The 24,722-nt window shown below is 49.1% G+C and overlaps 6 protein-coding genes across 6 annotated transcripts; 3 read left to right on the forward strand and 3 right to left on the reverse strand.

Moving 5' to 3' along the window:
- Window positions 1–3,150: 3,150 nt before the first annotated feature.
- PENARI_c006G06059 (uncharacterized protein) lies at window positions 3,151–3,822 on the reverse strand (the record flags this gene model as incomplete). The annotated part of the gene is made up of 3 exons (XM_022630374.1): window positions 3,151–3,191; window positions 3,249–3,311; window positions 3,774–3,822. The coding sequence occupies 3 exons, from the start codon at window positions 3,820–3,822 to the stop codon at window positions 3,151–3,153; spliced, it is 153 nt and encodes a 50-aa protein (XP_022489569.1).
- Window positions 3,823–4,677: 855 nt separating this feature from the next.
- On the forward strand, window positions 4,678–5,181 carry PENARI_c006G11164 (uncharacterized protein; the record flags this gene model as incomplete). The annotated part of the gene is made up of 2 exons (XM_022630616.1): window positions 4,678–4,779; window positions 4,852–5,181. The coding sequence occupies 2 exons, from the start codon at window positions 4,678–4,680 to the stop codon at window positions 5,179–5,181; spliced, it is 432 nt and encodes a 143-aa protein (XP_022489634.1).
- A 2,003-nt stretch (window positions 5,182–7,184) lies between these two features.
- On the reverse strand, window positions 7,185–8,691 carry PENARI_c006G11822 (uncharacterized protein; the record flags this gene model as incomplete). The annotated part of the gene is made up of 5 exons (XM_022630651.1): window positions 7,185–7,573; window positions 7,629–7,690; window positions 7,762–8,141; window positions 8,196–8,269; window positions 8,502–8,691. 5 exons carry the CDS (start codon window positions 8,689–8,691, stop codon window positions 7,185–7,187), a joined length of 1,095 nt encoding a protein of 364 aa, XP_022489547.1.
- A 3,314-nt stretch (window positions 8,692–12,005) lies between these two features.
- Window positions 12,006–12,833, forward strand: PENARI_c006G05939 (Yae1 family protein; the record flags this gene model as incomplete). Its single annotated transcript, XM_022630368.1, has 1 exon — window positions 12,006–12,833. The coding sequence occupies one exon, from the start codon at window positions 12,006–12,008 to the stop codon at window positions 12,831–12,833; it is 828 nt and encodes a 275-aa protein (XP_022489615.1).
- Window positions 12,834–15,539: 2,706 nt separating this feature from the next.
- Window positions 15,540–17,219, reverse strand: PENARI_c006G07796 (uncharacterized protein; the record flags this gene model as incomplete). The annotated part of the gene is made up of 1 exon (XM_022630459.1): window positions 15,540–17,219. One exon carries the CDS (start codon window positions 17,217–17,219, stop codon window positions 15,540–15,542), a length of 1,680 nt encoding a protein of 559 aa, XP_022489983.1.
- A 530-nt stretch (window positions 17,220–17,749) lies between these two features.
- PENARI_c006G08396 (uncharacterized protein) lies at window positions 17,750–24,282 on the forward strand (the record flags this gene model as incomplete). The annotated part of the gene is made up of 3 exons (XM_022630485.1): window positions 17,750–17,865; window positions 18,769–18,979; window positions 21,904–24,282. The coding sequence occupies 3 exons, from the start codon at window positions 17,750–17,752 to the stop codon at window positions 24,280–24,282; spliced, it is 2,706 nt and encodes a 901-aa protein (XP_022489748.1).
- Between the last annotated feature and the right edge of the window lie 440 nt (window positions 24,283–24,722).

Raw genomic sequence — 24,722 nt, forward strand, 5'->3', positions numbered from 1 at the left:
TCATTTCATTCCCACGCCTTGGTAGAAGGGCACCCGCCCTTGGATGCACGCATGGAGTCAGGTGGATAAGCTTATTTGCTCTCCCGTAATGAACACGTCAGATCGACTTATTTTGCTTGATTGGTTCTAGGGTTAGTGACTTTGCTACATTGAATTAGCTAGCCCCGGCACGACGGTTCGTCTCATACTATAGGGGCGTTCTGTAGCACAGGATGTAGAACTCAAAGTGACGAGCATGGATCATACCTGCTGGCCCATGATCATGAGTTCGTCTTCGCCCTCGATCGTAGAGTCTAAACCGAAGTATTAGGCTATTAGCCTTTTTCGAAAACGAATTATAGTTGATCAGCTGCACAGGCCTTGAAATATCGCGCAACAAAGGGAACGCACGTGTATCAGTTTGGTCGTAGCTGAATGCGCTAGAATGCTGGCTTGAGCAACTGTCACTATCAGCCTTTCGATCGCCTCAGGTTGTTTAGATAACAGGGATTACTGTTTAGACTCGCTAAAGTTGCGGAAGAGCCAACGAAGGCTGTTGTCGCTACAACGATGTCCTTAAAACTCAAGATCTCAGAATCCAGTAGCACAGCCCTGTTGTGTTCAGATTGGGCTCGGGTAGAAGTATTGTCGTTTTCCTCACCGAAGTCTGCGGCTGCGGCGCATCCGCTGATGGAATTCCCGGCTATCTCAGGTGGGCGTGATTTACTTTATGCACGGTAATTTTTGCCGGCGTCTGTGTACGCGGAACTTAGGCACATACGAAGCTGTCACTCGGACTATGTGTCAGGCAAGCATCTAGACATGGGCCCTATGACGATAAGCTAAGCAAACACATTCAATTCCCAGAAGATTAAAGGCGCAAAGGGTATTGGCAGGTATATGAAAGACTTTTCTGACATTGGTGTGGACCTAGGCACCGTGTGGTACGTCAAAGACTTTTAGGCATTAGTTACTTTGAGATCCAATGACGGCATAGCAGAACTTAGAAGAACGGTCAATGTAACAGTCGAGGGTGATCCTGACCCAGATTCTACCGAGACTTTTGTACACCCTTGTAGTTGGCTACTGGGTTACCCCGCCAGTTATGATGTACCAATCAAAGGACTGCGACCAGAATCACTATCCGGTCACTTGCAAAACTGTTCAGTCTATCCCCTTGGGGTTCTTGGAGCGCGGTGTACTCGATTTTAACAGGTCCCTATCATAAACTTAATACGGACCTCGCTATGCGAGTGTCCTACGCAATGCCTAACATTCGCGTATATCGATATTTATTAGAAATGCTTGTGTGGCGATAAAAACGCTGCGTATTGTGCTCGCCCAGTATAATCAAAATCGATGCATGATTCCACTAATTAGCATATTACTCGTCCCAATTTGTATACCGTGATTCTCCCTAAAAAACCTTCAATTCGGTTCAGGTTCGGCGGATAGGGTGCTAGATAGGTCTGAGCCCAGTGTCACACACTGTCTATTACAATCGGGCCTGAACTCCGATTTTTGGTCCGGTAAAACAAACATTCCCGTAGCTGAATAAATTGCGAGTTGTAAAAATTCGTCCGAACCGGTTTGCCTTTTGGGTTCTCTATCGAGGGTCTTGCCGACTATGGAAGTGTATTTAGGAGGCTAGCCCCCCTGGCGGGATGTATAGATGGCTCTGTTGCTAAGAAGTACCTTCAAGTTGGCTAGCCTTAGTGGAACAGCTCGAGAGCTTTAGAGGTTTCAAGGGGTCAGCAATTAGTAACGATTCAGATGTTCCGGGAGCGTTGGTGAGGAGAGCGCATTCGCTTCGTACAAGACATACTTTGATTTTCATCAGTGTGGCTGCGGGTGCTGTGAACGACCGACGATGCCATACGCCAACACATGGCGCTTCATTCCCCAGGTCCGCCGAATTGCATCCGCTGGGAAATGAACAATTTGGACTTCCCGATGGCCTGTTTGATTGGGTTGGTTCCTTGTTTGTCTTTGCAGTTTTTTTCGTTGCAGACCGTTGAACGGCACCTCGGAATTGGCGTCGAGCACTGAGATCCAACTCCGTCATGAGAAAGGTGAAAGGAGGGATTCCATCAGACATTCTTTGCACGTCCCACAACAATTCAGTGGCTCAACAGTCAGTCCTATCCAGTCCCCGACGGTCTTTGCATGTCTCACTAACCAAACAACAGATCAAGCTCTTTCTCGGCCGTTTCTTACTCTGTGCAAGCCGTGGGCCAGTCAATCTCGACTAAGGCTGAGCAGATTTCGCTACTTTCCGCTAATATACATCAAAAGACGAGAAGTCACTCGATAAAGAAACCGTGAAAGTGAACGCCGCGCGCCGCCGCCACCCAAAGCTTCGCTCCTGGTCAGTTAATGGCCAGTCATCGACGACAGGAATGGAGTTTACAGGAGAGAACAAGGCTTCAGAAGACACGGCCCTTCTTTGGCCGGAGAACCCCGGATTGTCGGAATCTGATTTAGAAGAAGAGACACCCCAAGGTCTCTCCTAGGAACATGATATGCGAGCTAGTGTATTACGGTGCTTATTTATCATAAGTACCCAATCCTTCTCGAAGCATGCCGCCGCGCCTATAGGCTAATTGTGGATACAATACGGTCAAGCTATACGTGATCAGTCCCAAAAAGAACTCTAGGAGCGAGACACTTGCTCAGTTATCAGTCAACTACCAGAGAAGCCCGCCTAGGTACTCTCTACTGGAACATCGTTCGCATGGCTTAGGGTTTAGGGTATAATAAGACTCCTCTAGCGGAATTGAAGTCGCACGGATTCGAAAGGAAACCGAGCGGATTCATGTCCGCCCTTGCGTGCAATCAATGCCTTGCGCAAGCGAAGAGGAATGCCTAAATTGCACAATTGTCGACTTTCTGGTCAGTCGTCCAGTAAATCAACATAGATGGCAAACGACAAACCCTACCAGTCTTGCCGGAATCCACCCAAAACATGGATCAACTTGTTTGGGAAATCAGCGTGTTAATAGGGTGATGTGGCTTCCTACCTTCTGCCCCAACCCTGGACGACTGGGTCAGGCCTGTTCTGGGCGTGGTTTATGCTCAGAAAGGAGGACAGGTACCAACAATGCCATCTCGACTTTGACGCCGTGGAAAAGTCCCCGCTGGTCGGTCCCTCACAGGCCAGGACCACACTTCCTAGTGAGCAATCAAGCTGACTTCTGTGTCATGGGCGGCACCTACATGGGGAGTTGTCGTTATATTATAGGTCAGTGTTGATCTATACATCAATATACCAGCGCCTGTCTGGCGAGGCAGCAAATTGTCGAACCCTTTCAAGGGAGCACGCTGGATGTTCTCTAAATACTCACCTGTCGTTACTACGCAATTCCCCCATGTGCCCGCTATCGCTCAGTATATTCTCAAACTGGTGGTGCTGGGTTTTCTGGCAGGTTGGTCTAACAATGTTCTTCAAATTTTTGGTACTTTTCGCAACACCAACAATGAATACACCACGGACGGGACCTGCTCACAATCCTGTAAGCCTGTCATTACAGAGTGCACGAAATGGAATCCATCTTCTTCTTAGCTCCCCCATAGATGAGTACCTGTGGTCATCCGGTTACCTTGCCGAGACTTTCCTATCTGAGTTGCCTGCAGCTTTTCATGGGATTACTTAGGATCTGGCTCACTTAGACATTCTCAAATGGCCTCAATTCACGGACTATGCTCTCCTCGTTACTTAAGATTGATCACACAGCAAAGCCTAGAATAACAGGCCTTCCGGAGATTGCCTAGAAACCTACTCCTACTCTACTTACCCTCGACCAGATCCTTGATTGAGGGATCAGCATCGTGAGCAAGAGACATCAGGATACATGGCCGCGGAGCCACAATCCTTACGGCCAAAGTGCTTCTAGTCCTAGACTGGATTCTAGATCAATACGCCAAGCCATAAATGCAGACTTCGAATGCTACGGCTACCTTTGAGGTCACTTGGCCATATTGAAAGCCACATTGAAAGCCACATTGAAAGCCACATTGAAAGCCACATTGAAAGCCATATTGGAAGCCATCAGGCCATAGCGATGAAAATGGAATGAACAACCGAAGCCGACACTCAATACGATCAAGTCAGTATACGAATGAAGCCTCTGGTGCCCTGACCGAACCCGTGTGACAACGCAAAATACCAAAAACTCGTGTCTGCACTGCAAGCTGCACGTAAGACCCCTCCCCTGAACCCAACAGGCGCCTATTCGCCATGTTCCTGAATCAGCGAGACACCACTCTGACATCTACCCAATAAGAGGACAAAATAGACCAGAAAACTCCTTCACATCCCCTCCCCCGAGCTTGGCTACCGGACGAGCCGCACCGAGCAAACCCTGAGAGTTTTTGACACGATCGCGTTCGCCCAATGACGGGCTAAGTATAGCTTTTTTTCCCCGACGCCAAGAGAGTATGCAAGAGACTGCTTTTTGCTTTTTCAGTTCTCTTTTCAGCTGGAAAAGAAGCCTATGGAGGTATGATTTGGGGACTCCGCTTTGCAGCAGGTTTGGACTAAAATAGTCTGACCAGGACTGGAGCTATAAGAAGAATCTATTCCCATCTTTCAATCTTTTTATTCGAGCCTGTACCCGCACGCCAGTCTCAGTCCCTAATTTTACTCTAATTTTTTATCGGACTAACCACCGATCACGGCCATTTCTACACCTTTACATGATGATGTTCCTCACTCTATACCTGACACTCGTCAGTGTCTTTTCCTGCACAGTTGCCGCCCTGCCCAGCCTTCAAACCCGGGCAATCCTCGCCTACAGAAGCGTACGAGCAACCCCTTTTCTTTTTGCCACTGGAAACACCCCCAGCCCGGGTCAAACCGCTAATGTTTCATAGTGGGACCTCCGCTTCCTGAGCGTAGCACCCCCGACCTGCGACCCCAGCCAATCTAACTTGGATTATTCGATTTTCCACCGCTACGGCGCGAGCCCCCGCTCATGTGAGGCACTAGATACAAATTCCTTCAACGCGACCAATCTCAAGAGCATCTCATGGAAAAGCCCTGAGCCTTCCGACCAGCAGGATATTTGCATGTTTAGCACTGCTGATTGCTCGGGCGGCAGTAATGCTTTCCTTGGGACTATTACCTCTGGTTGGGATGTGTGCTATCTGTACAATGGTTTCTTGGGATGGACCGTTGTTGAACATGGGAATGCTTGTGTTTGAGGCGTTGGATTGAAGAAAACGGTGTCTGCTATAGATCTATGGATTTGGTAATTGAGGTAATCATCTATGTCTATATCCCCTTGATAAATAGTTTATGTCCTTGTTCCTCGTCTTACTCGCAGATGATGTTTGGCCGAGGCGGAATATGAATTGCACAGTATTGCCTGGCACCCAAAGTTGCGTTCTTCGCCCCTACTCTCTAGTTAGTAAATGTGAGCAAGCACTACCTATAGTAGGTGAGCTGCCAACATAATACAACATTCCACACTGGGATTATCGCATAGATCAGCAAATTTTGATACTGAGATAATATCATAACTATAAATCAACTTAATCAAGTATTCAAATGCTGCGTTAACTATTGCAAGCAGACAAAGAGGGAGAGAGAGAGAGGACCAGAAGGGTAGTTTGCTATATTACCGAATACCCAAGAGATTCAAAGTAATAGGATTGTCCGTTTGACGGCTATCTCATGCCGTAAGAATAAGTGTGCCCTTGGGAGGCGGTATACATATTTTCGGATAATTACCTGGAGTCTCTTGCATTGTTAGGTAGCTATAGAATTTTGAGATTTTAGTCTTCTAGTCTGACCATGGCTCTATAAGGGAGAGCGATGCCGTCATTTATCATATGCTCAAGCACGGGAAAGGTAGCTAGGTGACAAGAACAAACAACTAGAAATACAATTCGGTTTTAAGCCTGGCCACGAGGTTATCCACACAGACTATAATATGTGCTGCCAATGCCCTCTCTTTGTATTATGGTACGGCAAATACAAGGGAAAAGGCTGCAAAGAAGGCCGTTTATTTGCAAAATATTGGCTTGTATAAGCCATTATTAGATGGGCAAATCAGACCATAATAATGATACGATGTCTGGAGTACGGTGTGTCACTACACCGGTATTCTGAGGGTAACCCTGTTTACCCCACAGATGTGCTGGCTCAACTATAGCAACAACCAAATCGTCAACTTGTACTGCTTATACTGTGCACTTGAGACAGCTGGCAGCAGTAGGCTCTTACAGTGCTCTGAAGTGATACTATCAAAGCGTTCTCTTATCTGAAGGGATCTGGCTGGTTATCGCGTGCTGCGTGCTGCGCTTGATCTGGGTTTTCTGGCTCAGGTCGATCTGATTTCTGGGTGGATGGTAATCCCGCCTCACATAGGACCAACCGAATGCTCAATGTGGTCTTTCCGCCAACCTGATTCCTTGTACTAGCGCGGCGGAGTGAACCTGAGGGGGTGCGCTATGAATGATGGTCTCTTGGGTTGCATCACCACGGGGTTTGGGGAAGATATCAATGAAGCGATCTACACTCAGCATCAAGAGGCTGCAAAGATGGGAAGTATTAGTATGCGCAGGCATACAGATAGGTATGATGTTGTTTGGAGCGCAAATTTGATCAAATTAGGGCGTGAGATGGCTTTTGTATCCATTCAAGCCCAAGAGACGATATTTTACTTTGGTCTGGCTTTCCCTATGTGGATTGAAGTGTTTCTGGAGCCAATTAATGCCTATTTCATCACTTGCCCATCCATTTGGACTATGATTAATATCCCTGTGTTTTCGAAGGCCATCAAACCATCGTAACATGAGGTTCGTCCCCTTGAAGACTATATATGGCGGAAGAGCTTGTCCAGAGGCACCAATTGATTCAACCACAGTCCCCATTCACGATTTTCAGTTTGTAATCTGTTCTCGGAGAGCATGTGCTGGAGGCTATTGTGATTCAGCTCCGACTCCCTTTTAATATTGTGGGATACCCATTCAACCTAGTCCACTCCAAGCCTCAAAAATTGGAGACCCCGTCCACCAAGACACACCGCCGGTACTTTCGCGGTACGGTCAGTGACTTCTCAGCAAGATTTACAGTAGAGGGCTTGCCCAGTGATGTTAAAGTATTACTTACTCTGGATTGTTGGACGACTCTGTTTCAGCAAACACAAAATTTTATTTATAGATTCCACAAACATAATTAGAAACCGAAACGATTTATCACTTTAACTTAATTTCTGTGCACCGCCACCGATAATGTAATCTAAGCGCGGATCCTGGCGTAAGGTACCTCCTTCAGGCACAGTGGGTATCGCACCGGACATAATCAAATTCGGGGGTTCGTGATATCCCACAGCCGGGGAGGGCAATGGAAAACAGTCAGGCGTGGCTTGGACTCTCTGGGTAGCAGGTAAATTGAAATAATCAGTAGGAGAGTCGCCAGAGTTCTCCTCAATGATATGTTGATGAGGCGTGCTGCCACTTGAGAATCCCATGTACTTTCGCAGTAAAGGGAAAAACATGGTAATCAGAGCCTTGAATGAAGGAATACAGGCTATGAATATGGCAGTGCAGACCTCCACAGCTGACCAATTTAACGCATGTACGAGATCCCCTGTTGAAAAGCAGTTAGAAAAGGCTATAAAACATAATGGACAGTATCAACAAACATGTGTAGTCAACTTGGAAGTGTTTCAAGTATGTGGCTCGGATGATGCTGGTAGCACAAACTCTAGGATGTGTAATGTCAGTCCGAGACACAAAATTGAGATACAGCTCGAACTTGTAGCAGGGAAGACTTACAATAACCCAAGTCCAAAAAATAAGACAACGCCCACCTTTGCTCCACGCTTCATCTGAAGTTTCAGTAATTTTGGGATTGGCAGTGTAAAGATAGCAATATTTGTAACCAGCCTCGTGGCGAAAGAAATAATGTAGAAGACGTAAAGATCCAAACATCTCCCTTGTACTAAGCCAGTGGCGTCCACAAGCTTTCGAACTGGCGAGCATTGGAAAACAAATACGAGCAGTTCTTCAATAAACTGCAATACAACAATGGTTATAAGAAGCCAGTAAGCCCAGCCGACATGGGTTACTGCAAACAATCGTTTATATAGTAAGCAGAATGAAACCTGGATTGCAGATATCGCAATGAGATAGGAAATAGCAGTCACGACGACAAGCTATCGTGTTTGTAAGCACTAATGAACGTTTTAAAGGTATTAACGGATTCACACCTTCAAAAACATAGACATCGCAGGTATGTCTGCTTCAACTGCTTCGATGTGTTTGCCGTATCCATATCTAGTCACTGCTAGCGTGTCAGAGCTTGCAAATGGATGACATGTGAGATGGGAGACGATACTCCACATAGAAGTAAAGCATAACACGAAGGCAAAAATCTATATGCACAATCAGCAAGCCCAAAGAGGTCACCTATTATGTAGAAAGATGACATACCCAACTTATAACGCAAAGGACTTAAAAAGAATCGTTTCTTCAGCGTTGAAATTCAGAACTTTTTTTGATAATGGGCCACGTACCACCGTCGGTGCCAAGATTTCGAGGATGGCCCAGCATTAGAAGCTTGACAAAAACTCCAGTCGAGGCCAGCACTAGCATAATCGTGTTGCAGATTATAATGCTTGGCACCATAGTTTCTTCCATTTGGCCTTCATGCAAGCCAGCAGCTTGCAGTAAGTGTAGGTAGGCTAAGAGGGGTTTTTGCGGCATAGTTGCATATCAAATGCGACCCTCGCAATCTTCCTGTGTCAGTTGAGAAAAAGAAACATATTATCACGCGTAGCACAGGTTGGCTATGGCATGACGAGAGAAAAGACAGGGATGGATTTATATGCCACAGCCTCAGAAAAGGAATCAGGTCACATATATGTAATGTCACTTTTTTTCTTTTTAACCATGGAACATGGGGGATCATACGAGGCAGGGTTGTTCATCTGGGGCAGACTAGCGAATGGGTCGCCTCGTTCCGCTTAGTCACCGTAACGGGCGTTGACAAGCGAAGTTGTATTGAGTTCAACCCAGTCCGAGTTTAAAGTCTCATCATCAGCGGCGTAGTATTCCCCTCAGGTAATTTAAGTTTAGCTAACTGTTTAGGGATAAATTCCTTCCCAATCAAAATTTTCGTCATCTTTATCTTTTGGTTTCTTGCGGTCCATCAAATCTTAATGTGTCAACTCCTCTTTAGTATCTAGACATTGTATTTCAGAGGAATGATTGATTGTTATTTCAGAGGGAATAAGTAAGGCTATATATACAGCACGAACTCCAAGTTGATGTTCTTTTGTATAAATACCTCAGGAATTATTTCCGATGGTGTGCGGCTTTGTTCCTATCTGCAGTCAATATGTCTACCTGCACAACTCAATCTACTATAACCGACATAGCACGGTCAACATCGAGAAGGTGGAGGAGGGCCGGTCTATTATACTCAACAAAGCAGCCTCTCTTCTAGCAGCGCTTTACGGTAGGCTTATTGAAATGTGGGTATCACACATCGACTCGAGCCTAATGGTCATGACTGATACCTACACTCCCGACGAAATTGAGGCATGATACTAGATGGTATCTACATTTGGTACCTTACTGTTCCACTGTGGAGCATGTAAACCTATAACAGCCAAAATTCTAACTACACATTGGAAGGCACAGCTTATCTCTCCTAGGCGTCGACTTATTTCCGGCTACCTTTCCTCGGTCGCGATTCTACTATGCCATGGGCGAGCTCAGAACTCTATAGCCAGGCTGCCCTCCCAACCGAGAGAGTTTCCGACACGTGGTGCACTAATTAACCGCAGCAGTTTTATGGATTTGAACCTAACGGGCCACCCCACAGTTGTTCTCTCGTGGCTCCACAGTTAGCGATATGCGCATCAAAATTACCTTGGAGACAAGATGTAGCTCTATAAAGTGTCTACGCTCGGTCCATGCTGCAGTATACCCAGCAGCAGATAGCGTCTATCGTAGATATTTGCGAAGATAACGGAGCCAATTGTCAACGGGTGGCACAAAATCAATGGGGACAGAAAGAGCGACTGCAGGAAAATTGGTAGAGAATGCAAAACTGCTCCGTAATCCACGCGAAGTAGTCGTCTCGCGGGAAATTAAATTCGAAGAGTGCCACACCACGGGAAAAGGCCTCTCTCGCATGTTATAAGATAATTCTCAAACGTGAAACTGTGAAGATTTTTCTATTGGATATTAAGGACAGTTGGATAGCACACCCCCTATTCGTGGAGTTATGGCGCTAGCTCATGATATGCTCAAACATACACTGTGGTGTTTATTCCCGGTAACGTACCTTGGCGCTTGACTCGAAGGCGCATATCTTATATCTGTATTGATACCACCTCAATTTACAAACTCTCGATTGTGGTGCAACGAGGCTTTGCTTCCAGTGAACCATCGACTACACCTTCCTGAAGACCAGTCAAGAAAAGCTGGTTTCCGCTTGGGTAATCTTATCTACTGGACACAAACCTTCCAATTGAGAGATATCGGATCCGTTGGGAACTACTGTGCTTCTTGAATACCAGCCATCTAGGAGGAGCATCGACATATACCGTCAGGCAATTTCCCTACTCGCTTCTTGTTTGCGGTGGGAACTACGTGCATTGCAAGGATTCCAACGTTTTGCTGCTAAGCATAGGCTTATCTTGTCCAATTTTCTTTCGCTGTCTAATTTAAACGCCGTTAATAAACTGACGACTTCCTCATAAACTAACATAGTGGTCATCTAGGCAGGCACAGCTGTTATCACGCTCGTTCTCATAATAGCATAGAAACCACGCCACCTCGCCTTTTGCCAGACTGTACTAGCGGTCAATATGCCACTGTACATTTACTGGATCCAAACATATAGCTTTCGAGTATCGAGTAGCCCAGTCAACAGCCAGATTCATACGTTATCTAATGCGCGAGAAACCAAGATTGACTCATAATCCTAACAAGAAAATGCCACAAAAGACGCCTTCCATAATTGACTCCAGGGTGATATTCATATTGCCTTTATCCATATTCACGAACCCTGAAAGGCGCTAGCTTCTTGACCACCTGGGATCCCAGGGTATGGAATTGCCGAGGCAGTCGATTCGACATCTTCAAGAAACATTTCTCAGTGCTGAATCTCGATGGGGACAACAGGGCTTAAGGTACCGCTGGAATGCAATTTTCGCCGCAGAGACATTAGCAAGATGGATCCAATCGAACAAGTTAGTTTGCTCTTGATCATATAACTTCCAGCCTTATGATCTTTGAGCCTCCACTTAGTGACTATAAGGATTGCATAGCCCCATGGCATTATATTCTGCCATTCTTGCCCATAGTGGTCGAAGGCAACCAACCAGGTTTGAGCATCCGTGCCAGATCTACTCTGTCGTCGGTATCATTTAGCTTTGTCGCCGGGGAAGCTCCGCCTCTGCATTTGCTACTGTTCTGATACTGTGACTGCTGATTTCGCGTAATAAGAATATCTGAAATTATTCATAATCCTGAGTGCTCTTGGGTACGGTTCATTAGAAATGAGCTGGTGATGATCAGAGGAGTGGAACGGATATTTTCTTCCGGGTAGCTGATTCTTCCCTAGTAGCAGCTATGAAGCAATTCAGTTCCAACGAGAGTAGGCTTTCGCGTGTTTTTGAGATCTTTTTTGGAGTTGTTGCAGTAGAGGTTTCTTCTTTTGGCTTGTAGCCCCAGGAAAGTTAAGAAAAGAACATGATCCTCGCAAAGTGGCAGAGGTGTATCTTTCAAATTCTCAGAAGTTCACTGGCAGCCCAGCTGTATCATTCAGATTACGCAAATATGCCTGAAATATGCGAATAGGTGGAAAGAAAGGAAAAACAACAAAGTAAGTATACAACCGTAGGGCGGAAGTGTGGGGAACGCCCCGCCGATTGTGTTATCAATTTTTCTTCAGGTTCACCAGCTCACCAAGACAACAGCTACACGGTCAACGCTCAAACACAATGAGCCAAACCCACACAGACTCAAGCTCCGCCCGATCCGCATCTCCCTCCCCAGCAACAACAATGTCCTCAACACATACTGACAACGCCGCCGACAACTCACTGGACGACATTTTCGGCTCCTCCCCACCGCGCAACGAAAGAGAACTCCACGCGCCACAACACGCAGCAAACACAACTACAGCTTCAGCCTCAGCCTCTGGATCTACAACCGAGCCATCCGACCTCCCCTCTCTACGCCGCCAACACGTCACAGCCGGATACCGCGATGGCGTATCGATGGCGAAGGGCCAATACGTCCAAGACGGCTTTGATGCAGGCTTTCCCGTCGGCGCGCAGATGGGTATGAGAGCCGGTACAATTCTTGGAATTATGGAAGGATTGCTACGTGGTTTCGAGGAGCGGAGTGGACCGGGTGTTGTGAAGAAGCCGGTGGTGCGGGGTGGCACTGCTACGTCTGGTGGTTCGACATCTACGCAAGAAGGGAAAGGGAATATGGATGAAGTGGCCGAATTGCACCGCCAAAAGAGGGAGCAGGTCCGCTCGCTTTACCAGGCTGCGTTGAAGGAGCTTGATGTGCAGGCTGTGTTCGCTGGTGCCGGGAGTGAAGGGGCTGCTGCGCCGGAAATGCCGGCGGAGGTTGTTCCCGGGAGTAAGAGTAAGGAAGGGGAGTCGGCAGAGGCGCAGCTAGCGAGGAAGGGGGATGTGGTTATTTCGAAGTGGGAGGGGAGGGTTGCAGTTCACCGGTGGGAGGAGAATATGGAAGCCTTGGAGATGAAGGAGAAGGAGAAAGAGAAAGAGAAGGAGAACAAGGGCGAGAATGCGGACTCGGCGTCGGCCACGGCCTCCGGTGCAGGCGCCAGTGCAGCGCAGGCTGTGGAGCAGAGTTGAAGCTGTTCCTAGACATGCGCCGAGCAAAACACGGCCTAGGTCAATGTCTTTGTCATGGATACGACGACAGGCCCGTATTTTGGTTGAAGATCAACACAATAAAGGCCCAGGGCGAAGAGACGAAAAGTTTGTTCTTTGGTTTGCACTCAGGACTTTCTGCACGACGGGTCAACTGTGTCTCTGTCTCTCGGGCCTTCCGCCGCCGTCCCGTGCTGCACGATTCCCCCTAGGCAATGCAAGTCCCAAACACCTGGGTTGGGTACCCGCTGTCCTGCAAGGATGCGGACGGGGCGGGGCGGAAGCCCGGTCCGGGCTGTATGCCCTGAGTTGTCTGGGACTAAACAGTTTTGCTTCTCTGAGACATTGACACTAGGAGTCGATGATGTTTCTGCAGACTCCTGTAGGAACGGGTGTTGCCAGGGGTATGCAGCAGGATCGAGATCTGATTTTTTGCGAGTGAGACATTTATTCAGACTCCAGAGAAAAGACCAGGAAGCAATGGGCCACATCACGATATGATCTTGCAAATAGAACCACAGCTAGAAGGCAACCAGCAAGAAGAGGAAATCTATTGACAAACACGAGGCAAATTCGACTCACCGTATGTCATTTTTGCTACGTAGGCCTAGGCATCTCCGAAAGAACAAAAGAAATCGAACCAAAGTACCAATCCCCACCAAACGCCCGATCGAGAGCCTTGCAGCTTCACAAGCTCCGATCTATCTGAAACCCGAGCTGCGTCTCGGGGGAGGAAACAGTGCATCCGATGGACCGGGACACCTTACTTGTGATATAGAGTCCCGACAAAGGGGATGGAAATTTGTTTGGCCGGGGAAACCAAGATCCCTGTCTAGCGTTACCTGTCAAAATGACATTTGGAAGGTCTTTGGTCTTTCGTTCGATTCGACAGAGGCGGCTTATAGATTGTGATATCAAAATGCTATTTTAAGTCAGGGAGGAAGCCGTTTGGTAGGATGGAAATACAACTGTACTTTGCATACATTCCTACCAACCAAATCCACTGTCAGAATAAAATAAGTTTGTGGGTGCTTTCAGCCGAGGGAGCTCAGAAGTACGCGGGTGGAAGTTGAGGGGCCGAAGCAAGGGATGGCGGATGATGCGTTCCATCCCCACACAACGGTTTACCTGTACACTCAGGGAGCAGAGGGTTGAATGCTGCTGAGTTGAGAGCCATTGGATGGCGATATCTAGATAGAAGAAATGACTTGATAAAGATCAACAGCTCCGGAATGACCGGTTTCCAACCATCAAACCCGTCGTACAATACCCCCCAAACCCTAACAACCCTGGACATACCGATCCAAGAACAAAACCCCAGCTCCACGAGCGGATCCAAGTCCGCGTCCCCGGTGTATTAGGGCGGATTCAGCACTGTACATATACTTCGTAATCATGGATCATGATGTGGGACCTGGGCCTTCGTGGTTGGGTGGACTACTGGAGAGCAGCGGATCGAAAATTGACAGGTAAGGATGGACTAGTGGGTAATTCTGCCGGGAGACCCAGTATCCAGGATTGCACCCTTGTCGCGTACATTAAGTAGTTCCGAGACAGCTGCAGATTGGGGTGATCGTTGTGGGTCTGGTGGGTTTGGAGGATCATCTAGTGAAGTGAGGACGTGTTTAGTTGCTACGAGGTGGGCGCTGGCTACTAGGGGAGCTCGGTGCATCCCAGGGAAAGGACGGTTAGAGAATATTTTGCGTCCTGTATGAAGGGTTGTTGGAATTGAGGTCCCCCCTCTGCTGGATAACATAGGTGGAACGGCTACTGGGGACCTACTATGCGTTTTAGAGAAACTACACATAGCTGTTGTCCGTCATGGAGTTAACTTCAGTATTAATATTCACTGAGGCTGCGGTAGGATTGAAGGATACCTGAGGAGGTCGTCTGTATCAATCCATCCAACATTCCGGAGGAGATACCTGTCCCCTTGACAACGTAGTAACGAGAGATCATTCATGTTTGAGGTGATGTGTGATTTATGCATTTTTGTCTATCCAATAGTAGTGCAAGTAATGAACCAATTTTGTGTTTGAAATACGAAAATCCAAGACAAATGCAATTTTGGGCTCATAGAACCAAAGACCACAGTCCATACCGAGCGCCATGTTCCTCTATGATAGGAATTATAGTTCACATAGATTTCAAGAAAAAGGAAATGATTGTCTTGAAGTGAGAGGACATGAATCAAATCAAACAAACAGACATGGATGAAGACATCGTGATGAAGGCAAGAGGCAAAAAAACTGTGGTAGTACAACACAGCAAGCTGGCTGTCAAGCAAACAAAAATGCACAGGGGATGAGACGATAAGGAAAATTAAAGATAGTGAGCCCGAGGGTATCGAGTCATGAGTCAATAGTCACGGTCATTGACCAGGTATATCATGTTCGTTTCGTAGCGCGGATTGGCGCATGCAGAGAACGTCTTGAGGCGCGTCGGAGTCCAGCCACAGTCGGGTCTGGAGATTCATTAATTTCATTGTGCGCGGGGTGCGGAACACTCGAACCAAGCGAGTGTTCCGACGGCATAAGCGAGTGAAAGTGTTCATGATCGTTGGAACACGTGGAGCGTGAGACAGTAAGAAATCGTTGGAGTGATCGTTGAGAAAAGCTGGAATAATGTGACAATGGGGTGGGTCCGTTATTGTTGAATCCAGAAGCAGGAACGCCGATTTTGAAACCATTATATGACAGAGACATTTGTCTTTTTCGTGGTCTTGTGGCAGTTCAAGGAGCGGAGGGAGTCCATGAATCGCTGCAAGAGTGGACGGGACTGGGCACCGTCATTGATCGCGGGTTGAGGGTGCTGCTCAAAGCAGAATGATGTCAACTTCTCCTTGTCGTCCTTGCCGAGAGAAGAGGTGGAGCACTCTGGTGTATCAGAGCGCTGACGGCGACGGAACTGAGCTTGGAAAGCAGCGGCAGCGGAACGATCTACGTCCGAGCTGTTGATTCTGCTGTCCTTACGAGGGGGGTGCTTGGCGAGAGAGGTAGTAGAGGGAGCAACTAAGCGCAGAGTTGCCAGTCCAGACGGACGAAGGCCATCACGGCTCGTGCTAGGTCGGTCCATGCTAGCAGTGCGGAAAGTGTCTGTAATGTGTTCCCCGAGGATATCATCCGGCATGCAGGGGAACTGTTCCATTGCCTGGTCATCAAGCATGGCCTGGTGAAGCCGAGGCTGCGACTTGGCACCACGGAGCTTCGCACGGCTGCGGACCTTGCGAAGAGTGTCAATTGGCCTGCGGGAGATTGACTTGCGGCCAACGGACTCGCTGTCTGAGTCTGACTCCCAGACGGACTGCTCGCAGTGAGGGTCCATGGTCGAAGTCGATGGCCGCTCCATGGATGTTGCTGTCCATTGGCGAGAGATGGGTGGGGAGCTTGTCACTGGGCTGGGAACAGGACTGGGGCAGTCATTGGCGGGAATGAAGAGAGGGTGGTCGAAGTGTGTCATGTGAGGTTCCATGGTGACGGGGTTGATCAAGCATGGAGGTGAGATCATGGAAGGATCCAGAGGAGGCCGTGTTCCAGGGCTAGATTGCTTACGGCCGGAGCTGTGGGAGCTGGTGCCCCGAGACAAGTTGGGGAGGGTGGGAGGCTGCTTTCTCCGGCGAGACCGGGTTGACATAGACCCAGTCACATCCTGATATGCCATGGTGATAGTGGCAGTGGAGTCGTTTGATGGCTCGCAAGGAGTGGTAGGACGAGTATCCGCCGGGGTCAAAGGAGCCACCGGCGGGGGAGGAGGGGGAGGAAGAGAATATTTCGGAGGAGTAGAGGCAGGGAGGTAGAAACGACGCCGGGACTCAGGGTGAGCCTCTTGCGCGTGCTTGTAGAGCTGCTCTGTCGCCTGGAGGACGACGTCAGGGCAGCCGGGTGAAGAGTATGTAGAGGAGAAGGAGCTGCTAGGAGTGAGGTCTGGGGTAGTGCTGTATGTCTGCACAGAGCTGAACGAATCCTGGCTGCTGTGCAGGGGACTCCGCTCGGTAGAGGGAGTGTATCGGTGGAATCGCAGGCTGTTCTCCAATTCGACCTGTGCGAGGGTAGAACGGTCGGGGCCGTAATGTAATGAGTCGTGGAAGTCCTTTCCGGGGGTCAATGACAATGTATAGTAGTGGCTGTTGTCTTCAAAACTATCATTGCGCATCTCTGAGTTGTAATCCCAAGATGGCGTGTCGGCCAGTGATTGTTCGAGGTAAAATGGGTCGAGGTTTGATTCCTCCAACACCTTAGGACCGGATCTGGGGTAATAGGTAGAAATTCGCTTTCCTGGTGATGGCGATGGCAGACAAATGGTCGTCTCTGATCTGTTACTATGCAACACGTCCAACTCGCCTGGACAGTATAGATCTCCGTGAGCCATGGGTGATCGACAAGAACAAGGTGAAAGACGAGTAAAGGATCTCTAGGACCCAGGCACAATGAACAGCGAAGAGTGGAGAGAAGAATGAAGAAGGGTGTGACAGGGAGGGATACGTTTATAGACCAAAAATAACCTCCAAGGCCTAGCACAATGGCTCGGTGGCTAGACATGCCAATGCATGTAAACAAAAGACCCGCACAGACGATCATGACCTATCCGACCTGCATCCCCTTCCCTAGGGGTTGCAGCAAGGACCTCCATTGGATCCCCCCAGCAAGGGCGCGGAACTCGATCCGTAGGGCTTTGGTGAGGAAAAGCTCGAAGCATACGCTGTAGACTCTTGTCTGTGTACTGTGTACTGTGCTGCTCGTGTTGCTCATGCGCTCAAGGGGAAAAGTGACACGGTACGACTGTGATTAGACTCGTCGTGTTGCCTTCAGGTTCATCATTCTGGTCAACCAAACCCAAGCTGAGTGGAAGACAAAAGTCCAGCCAGAAAAAAGAACAAACTCGCGGTTACTAGCATCTTCATGCGCTGCACGCTTGCAGTGCGGCGCAGACAGAAGTCCGAGGCTGGGAGTGAGAAATGTGAGATATCAGCCACTGCAGTTCGGGGGCCCGGAGCCACTAACGCCGATCGCGATCTGTAAGTCTTCTCTGTCACCTTGGGACTTTTGCAACCTTCCTACGCCATCTACGTCGATGCATTCCTGGCTCATTCCTAGCAACCAACGTTAAATTCGAGCCTCAACGTTTCATTCAATTTATCCCCCTACGTCACGGCTTAGTGGCTGTCTTCTTTACGTTACTCAGTCAAATGCCTCTGATTTATTTTAGTTATAGCTATGTAGAAGTGACTTTTCTAGACTTAACTAGAAACTGTATTCCCAGGGTCAGATCCCCCAGAACCTTCATAACCCAGGGTCGGACAACCCCGTCAAGGAGCACATTGACACTGGACAAATCACAAATTTTGTGCAGCTGTAACAGTTCATTGTATTGGCTTGTCGAAGAACTTTGTTTCTTTAGTTTTATGATCGGACCATTCAGATTTCCCTGACTCTGTCGCACTGTAAGAGTCTCATGTCTGAACATTGGTGGATAACACTCCCGTCTGTACACCAGAACTGTAAACCCATCTCATCCCAAGTCGACATCTCCAACTAATCAAGACAAAACACCCGAGACATGAGCTCGGTCAAAACAATAAACCCCACATTCCATTGAAAAGTTTGACTTGCATGCATCCCGCTATACAGACGGCCGTCGCAGTGCAGCTATTCATGCACATGTATAAATATCGGCAACCCCCAGTAGTACCCCTGATCGACATCACAGGAACACTCTACCGATTCATGCACTGTTCGCGATCTCATTGCGATTAACTCGCCGGGGACGCAGTCTCTGCAGAACACCCTCGCCTCCCATCCTCGTCACATTCCTCCGCCATTGTAACTGCAGACTACGTAGATTGGAAGACCAAAATTGTCATCGCGAACTAGCATCGGGTTACATGCATGTTTCCGTCTATCGAGTACCACCCTCACAGGGATCCCAAGGATCTCCAGGGTCTCCAGGATTTCAAGGAGGGCCAACAGGAGTCAAGGCCAGCAATCGAGGGCCATCACCTCCCTCGCACTCCCTACGCCCCAGGCCTCATCCCCCGTGAAATAAAGTACAATAGAACAGAGACCCCTCCAACGATCCCTACCCAAAAGGAACCCACCCAACTTCCCCCGGAAGTCTTCTCCCAATGTTTCGTAAGGGACCTCCTTGATTGGCCAACATCCAACCCAAGGCCTGGACAACAGTGAAACACTTCAGAACCAAAACACCAAGCTCCGGATCTGAGATCATGCTGTGTCCTGCAAGGCATGTTTGAAACCTACCTCAATACTGGGTCTTCGAGACTCTGCCGGGTTTCGCTTCGTGCATCCGTAGCGTCGCGGCTTGGAGCTTCTCCCCGCCCTGTCTAATTTTCCGATACTGGGACCCTTGCAGGGTCTTCCGGCTTCGGTCTCGGCCTCTTCCTTCTACTGTTCCCAGGGGCTTGTTATGCGTTTGCATGATGTGGGTGCAAATTGCCAATGTAGCTGTCTGTTCGTGGTTGTTTGTTTTGGTGGTTGTCGGGTTGGGTGTCTTGGTGAAATGAGGTTGTATCGGGGACCTGTCTCCTCGCTTTGGCATTTGGAATTGGCATTGCTGAGCTTTAGCCTGTGTTTTAGGGAGCTTCGAGATACCTACGTCACTCTCATATTAGCTGTCGCTCTAAGGCGCTCGGGGTCAGGAGTGAATTTCAGCACTGTCATGTGATCAGCTCTAACGAGTTGTCAATTGGCAAGTGATTCCACAGGTGTGATTGGCTGCGAGCCATTTAAGAACATCTATAGAGCAGAGTACCTAGACTACGTAGTGCAAGTTACCTACAATAATAACATTTTAATAAAGAGCTTGCTACGTATCTAGTGCTTGGAAGGGCTACTTGTGACAGCAGGCCACATTTGCGTCTGGTTCTCTCCTACCTATTGCCCTCTAGCACCGAGCTCTGTTTGGCATTGAGTGGAAGATGTCGTCTAGTTACACCCTTTAAGTGGAAAGCTTACTGATGTTCGTTGAAATAATAAATATTTACAAAAGCCCCATAGACGCATGAAACGGTAGGTGAGGTACATGAATTCATGTGTTGGGTGAAGTGGAAACCGCTGTGCAATATATGTCTCCGTCCACCCCTCTGATTCATCTATGCAACTGACTCACAATAATGGTTTATACAATTTAAAAATCCAACTGTAGCATACACTATGGTTTAGACATTCACTTAGTCCCTTATTTTTTACCATTATCTTGACTACCACCCCTTTGCCGCAATAGGTACATTGCTTAGAGGATCTCACTAGGCATTCGAAGAAATTGATACCCAAGTCCGCCCATACCCCTTTTTTAAAACATATCGAGAGTCGCAGGCGAGAAAATTGGTTGTCTTCCGATTTAAATCAGGCTTGTGCAATTAACCCTGAAGGCAAGTTTCTCGAGAGTATATCAAGTCGTACACGCGCTTGATTCGAGGCCAGTAGCGATCTATGAATTTAAGGACCGGTAACACGTAAAGCTTCACTCCAGCCCAGTAAGCATAAAGATAGTTCAGCATATCCGTGTCTTTAATTCTAATAGGCGTTCATATTCATCGGGAACTATGGTAGGCTGGTGAAGAGGAATGTCGAATTGACGCGTCGTGGTTAGCGAGTTGTATGGGAATGTTTTGTGGGGACTAACTATCAATTTTTGGTGGAAACGAAGGGCCCGAGTCTCGAAGCTATTGCCCTCGCATCGATGGATTTTAGGAAAGCAATGCCATTAGCTAGCAACTTTTTTAAATAGTAATAAAGGAGCCCTGGAGGTCGATCAGGAACTGCTTTGTCATCGAGATTCGGACCCAGGGAGCCGACGTCATTGCGGGGGACTCGAGATGAACACTTAGTTACTTGCATGTACTTAATAACCCGATCCGAAGCATTCATTGAATGCTTAACTAGGTTGAAGTCTATATAGCAATTCTATACATTCAGGCTGAACATCGATCTGTCCACCCCTGACAAGCTGTGGGGAGAGCAGTTCGTTCCACGAAATGCCCAACGAGCCGGCGCGAAGTGAACCACTGGTTCCAATGGGGCCAGACCCAATATTATTGATGTTGCTGTGTCTCCCTTGGAGTATTCAGGTCAAGTTCCGGCTATAAACGGCGCGTTTTTAATCAAAAATTAGCCTGGTGGTGACAGTCCTAAATGCCCGAACTATGAAAATGACCTGTGATTCCGCACTGCCAACGCATCACTATATAATTAGGCCTCGAAGTACTAGTCTCATAGCCCAACCATGGCTGGATTATGGAGATCGCATAATTTCGCCTCACTGGTGTCCTGTTTCCAATGGTGGACTCAGACTATGGTTCTTTTCTCTTTCTCCTCGTCACTTTCTTCCTTACATATAATCTACAATGCTATGGATGAGCTACTGTGAATAATTGCTACTACATACCCCTGCATTGACCTATCACCACCGATCGTCTGTGCGGCCGGCTCTCGTCAATATCGCCAATATCGCCAATTTTCGACATTACAGAGGTGCTTTCTTAAAGGTACAGCTCTATATTTCAATTTGGACTCGTATACACATGGTTTTAGGTTGATTGGGATTGCCGAGTTGAGACCTGACAGCTGAAACATCGCCGGCCAAGAAGTTGGCATTAGGGCACGGAGGAGTCTCGACATTCCCGTCACATTCCTCATCTTCCCAATTCTTGGCCTCTTAGCTCTCGTTCTCTATTTTTCCACTTATCCATCTTTTCTCTCCCAACCAGACTAGACAGTGTTGGCGCTTCATGCGCCCCGAGACAACGTTTGCGCTGCAGCTTGAGCTGCGGCGACCCCAGCCATCCCAATTAACCAGCCACCTCCCACTCTCCTTTCTCTTCCCCAAACTCATCTCAGATCATATCGGTTTCTCTCTCAATTGCATTATTTCGTGGATCGAGATTCGAAGTGTACAGCCTTTGGGGTTGTAATCCTCTCACGAACCCTGAGTGATCGACATTTCCGATCGCGATCCCTTGGAGAGCTATCCAGCTCAGTAACGAACCACCCTCGCATTGTCTTCCAATCCACAATTCAACCGACCCTTCTTAGAGGTGTCTCGACACACCCCAAGGGCGTCTGACGAAGTTCACGACGTTTACGACCCTACACTTACGACCTTTGCGCGGCAACGCCAGCCCGCTGCCCAACGACCATCCTCTGCTGAGGCAGACCCCCAATTCCGACCCCCTAGCGCTTCCCACTCCCAGCGCACCTTACGTCGCGTTCGCCGACAACCAGAGACCCGACAGAACCTCCACCGTCGAGCTGTATCCTTAGACGTCCCTTCGCACCCTCGCCCTCCGCCGGCGCATACAAGACAAAGCTCTGTGCGACAGCCTCCAGCCAGTGGAATCGCAGCGCTACGTCCGGCACTTTCCGAAGCGCATACTGATGACAACGGGTCGACCGTAGACGACCCCTACCAGCTCCTCGACACATCCTATTGGCCGCAGCGCAACACCGGTGTCTCATCGCGCACTGCGTCTGCAATCCTCTTTGCCCTTGAGGACGCCATCCGTGGTCCACTCCAACTTTCAACTGACTGGGACGAAGTGAATGCTTCTATGTCAGACATGGTAGGCGTAGCTGGTCCTGCTGGGCCTACGGGCAATGCCCGTTCTCAGAATGGTGGAGCCCGTGTACCCCAGAATCCTGTGTCCGGGTCATCGCAGCCCCCGAGTGGGATGCGCACACCGACGGATATCATGAGACAGCGGAGGGATCGGGAGGCTCGCCGTAAGGCCGAGCAGGATGCCCGAGACAAGGAACAGGAAGAACTGGAACGACAGCAGCTGGACCATGAGCAAGCTCAAATCCAGGCTCAAGCTCAGGCCCAGGCTCAGCAATACTCTGCTGCTATTTCCGGCGATAATGCCTCCCAGTCCCGAACACGAATCCCCCGCGCAAATAGGGTTGCTGAAGGGCAGCCTGATACTGTACCCGTCACTGGGCCTCCGGCAGGTTACCAACCCGCACCTCCGACAACTGGTGCAGGGCCAATAGCCGGTCAATCTCGGCCAGTACAAGCATCTAGTCAACAGCCCCTGGGTACGTCTGCACCCCAGCATGGTCGGTCGCAGAGCGCTGCAGCTGCTGGAGCTCAGACTGGACCGAGCGGATTCTCCAAGCCTGCCCAGCCTGCACCTGCAGCGTCCTCTGCTACTGCACAATCTCTCCAACAGCCTCGGCGCGTTGGTTTCCCGCATGCATTTGAACGATGGGAGACACTTTCCTCGCACTGGGAGGGTCTCACCAGCTACTGGATGCGCAAGCTGGAACAGCACAACGAGGACTTAGAGCGTGATCCTCTCAGCCAACAACTGGCTCGACAGATTACCGACTTGTCCGCCGCTGGCGCCAACCTGTTCCATGCAGTAGTCGAATTACAACGTCTACGAGCCTCCTCGGAACGCAAGTTCCAGCGCTGGTTCTTCGACACCCGCGCCGAGCAGGAACGAGCCAAGGAAGTGCAAGCAGATCTGGACCGCCAGCTTAAAGCCGAACGACAAGGCCGAGCTGATGCCTTTGCCGCTGCTCAAACGGCCGAAAAGGACAAAGTCCGCGCAGAAGAGCTCCTCAAAGAGATGCGGCGCGAACTCCAAATCTCTAAAGAAGAAGCCCGCCGCGCCTGGGAAGAACTCGGCCGTCGCGAACAAGAAGAGCGAGACCGAACCAACTCGCTCCGAAACGGCGAACCAACTCTCGTCGGAGGCGTCCAAGTAGTACCCATGATCTCCGGCGTCCCAAGCCGCCACAACACAACCAACCGGCCCCAAACTCGCGAAGGACCGTACCCAGGCGGCCCAACAGCCACAACCATGGGCACAGATGCCTACGGCAAACCAACCGGACCCAGCACAAGCGGACGATACTACGAAGACGGCACACCAATGTCACCAACAGGCTCCGACCCCTTCATTGAACCCAAAAAGACAGACCCACCCGCCTCCTCGAAAGCCCCCTACCCAGGCCAACTCTACGCGCACCAAAACACCTCAGTGCCCTACGCTGCACCCGCAGCCTCCGAACCAGACGACCACTCTTACGTAGGAAGCAGCGACGCCGGAGACGAGGAATACGCGCATTACGCGCACGATCCCCAGGGCCACGGCCTCTCTTACCCACCCCCTCGCTCAGAGGGAAGTGAGGAATACGATAACACAGCCGAAGATGACCGCCACTATATGCCCGACGACGCCTATACCTCGGCTGCATCCTCTGCGCCACTGCAGGCTCCCTACCCGCCTGTCTCGGCTGCGGATTATAGTGGTGCTGGATGGGGTCCCGGGACCGGGTGGGAGTCTATGACTCCGCGTCATCGGCACCCGACCCGCCTCAGTGATGTCCTTGAAGAGGATGAGCATAGTCGGACTAGTCCCAGTCGTGCTAGTCAGCGGAGTCGCAGCCAGGCTAGTCGGAACATTCTTTAGGGGATGCTTTCCAGTGTCGGATTGCATCTTGATTCGGGGGTGCATAAAATTTGTGCATTGAAAATTGCGGTGGTCTTGTCGAATGATGAGATGAGGGTGCTGCTGCTTTTCTCTGCTCTTTGGATGTTCTCTTTGCGTCGGCTGTTTACCATAAGTTTGTTTTTTGACTTTTTTCCTTGTGTGATTGTATATTTGGCGTTTCATTCCCCCTCTCCCCTGTTGTTTTCGTATTTCTTATGACTCCGGTGTTGTTTATTTTTGTTTCAATGGTGGAAATACTTAATTGCCTTGCCTACCTGGTATTCTGTATATCCCCCTCTCTGTATACATTACACGAATGAGACAGTAGACAACTTAGGACCAAGGTATCCTGAATTGAGATGGTATCTTTGTGAGATCTCAGCATCAAGGAGACAAACAAGATATATCAACCAACGCCC

The sequence above is a fragment of the Penicillium arizonense genome, assembly GCF_001773325.1.
Source record: "Penicillium arizonense strain CBS 141311 chromosome Unknown PENARI_contig006, whole genome shotgun sequence".
NCBI lineage: Eukaryota > Fungi > Ascomycota > Eurotiomycetes > Eurotiales > Aspergillaceae > Penicillium > Penicillium arizonense.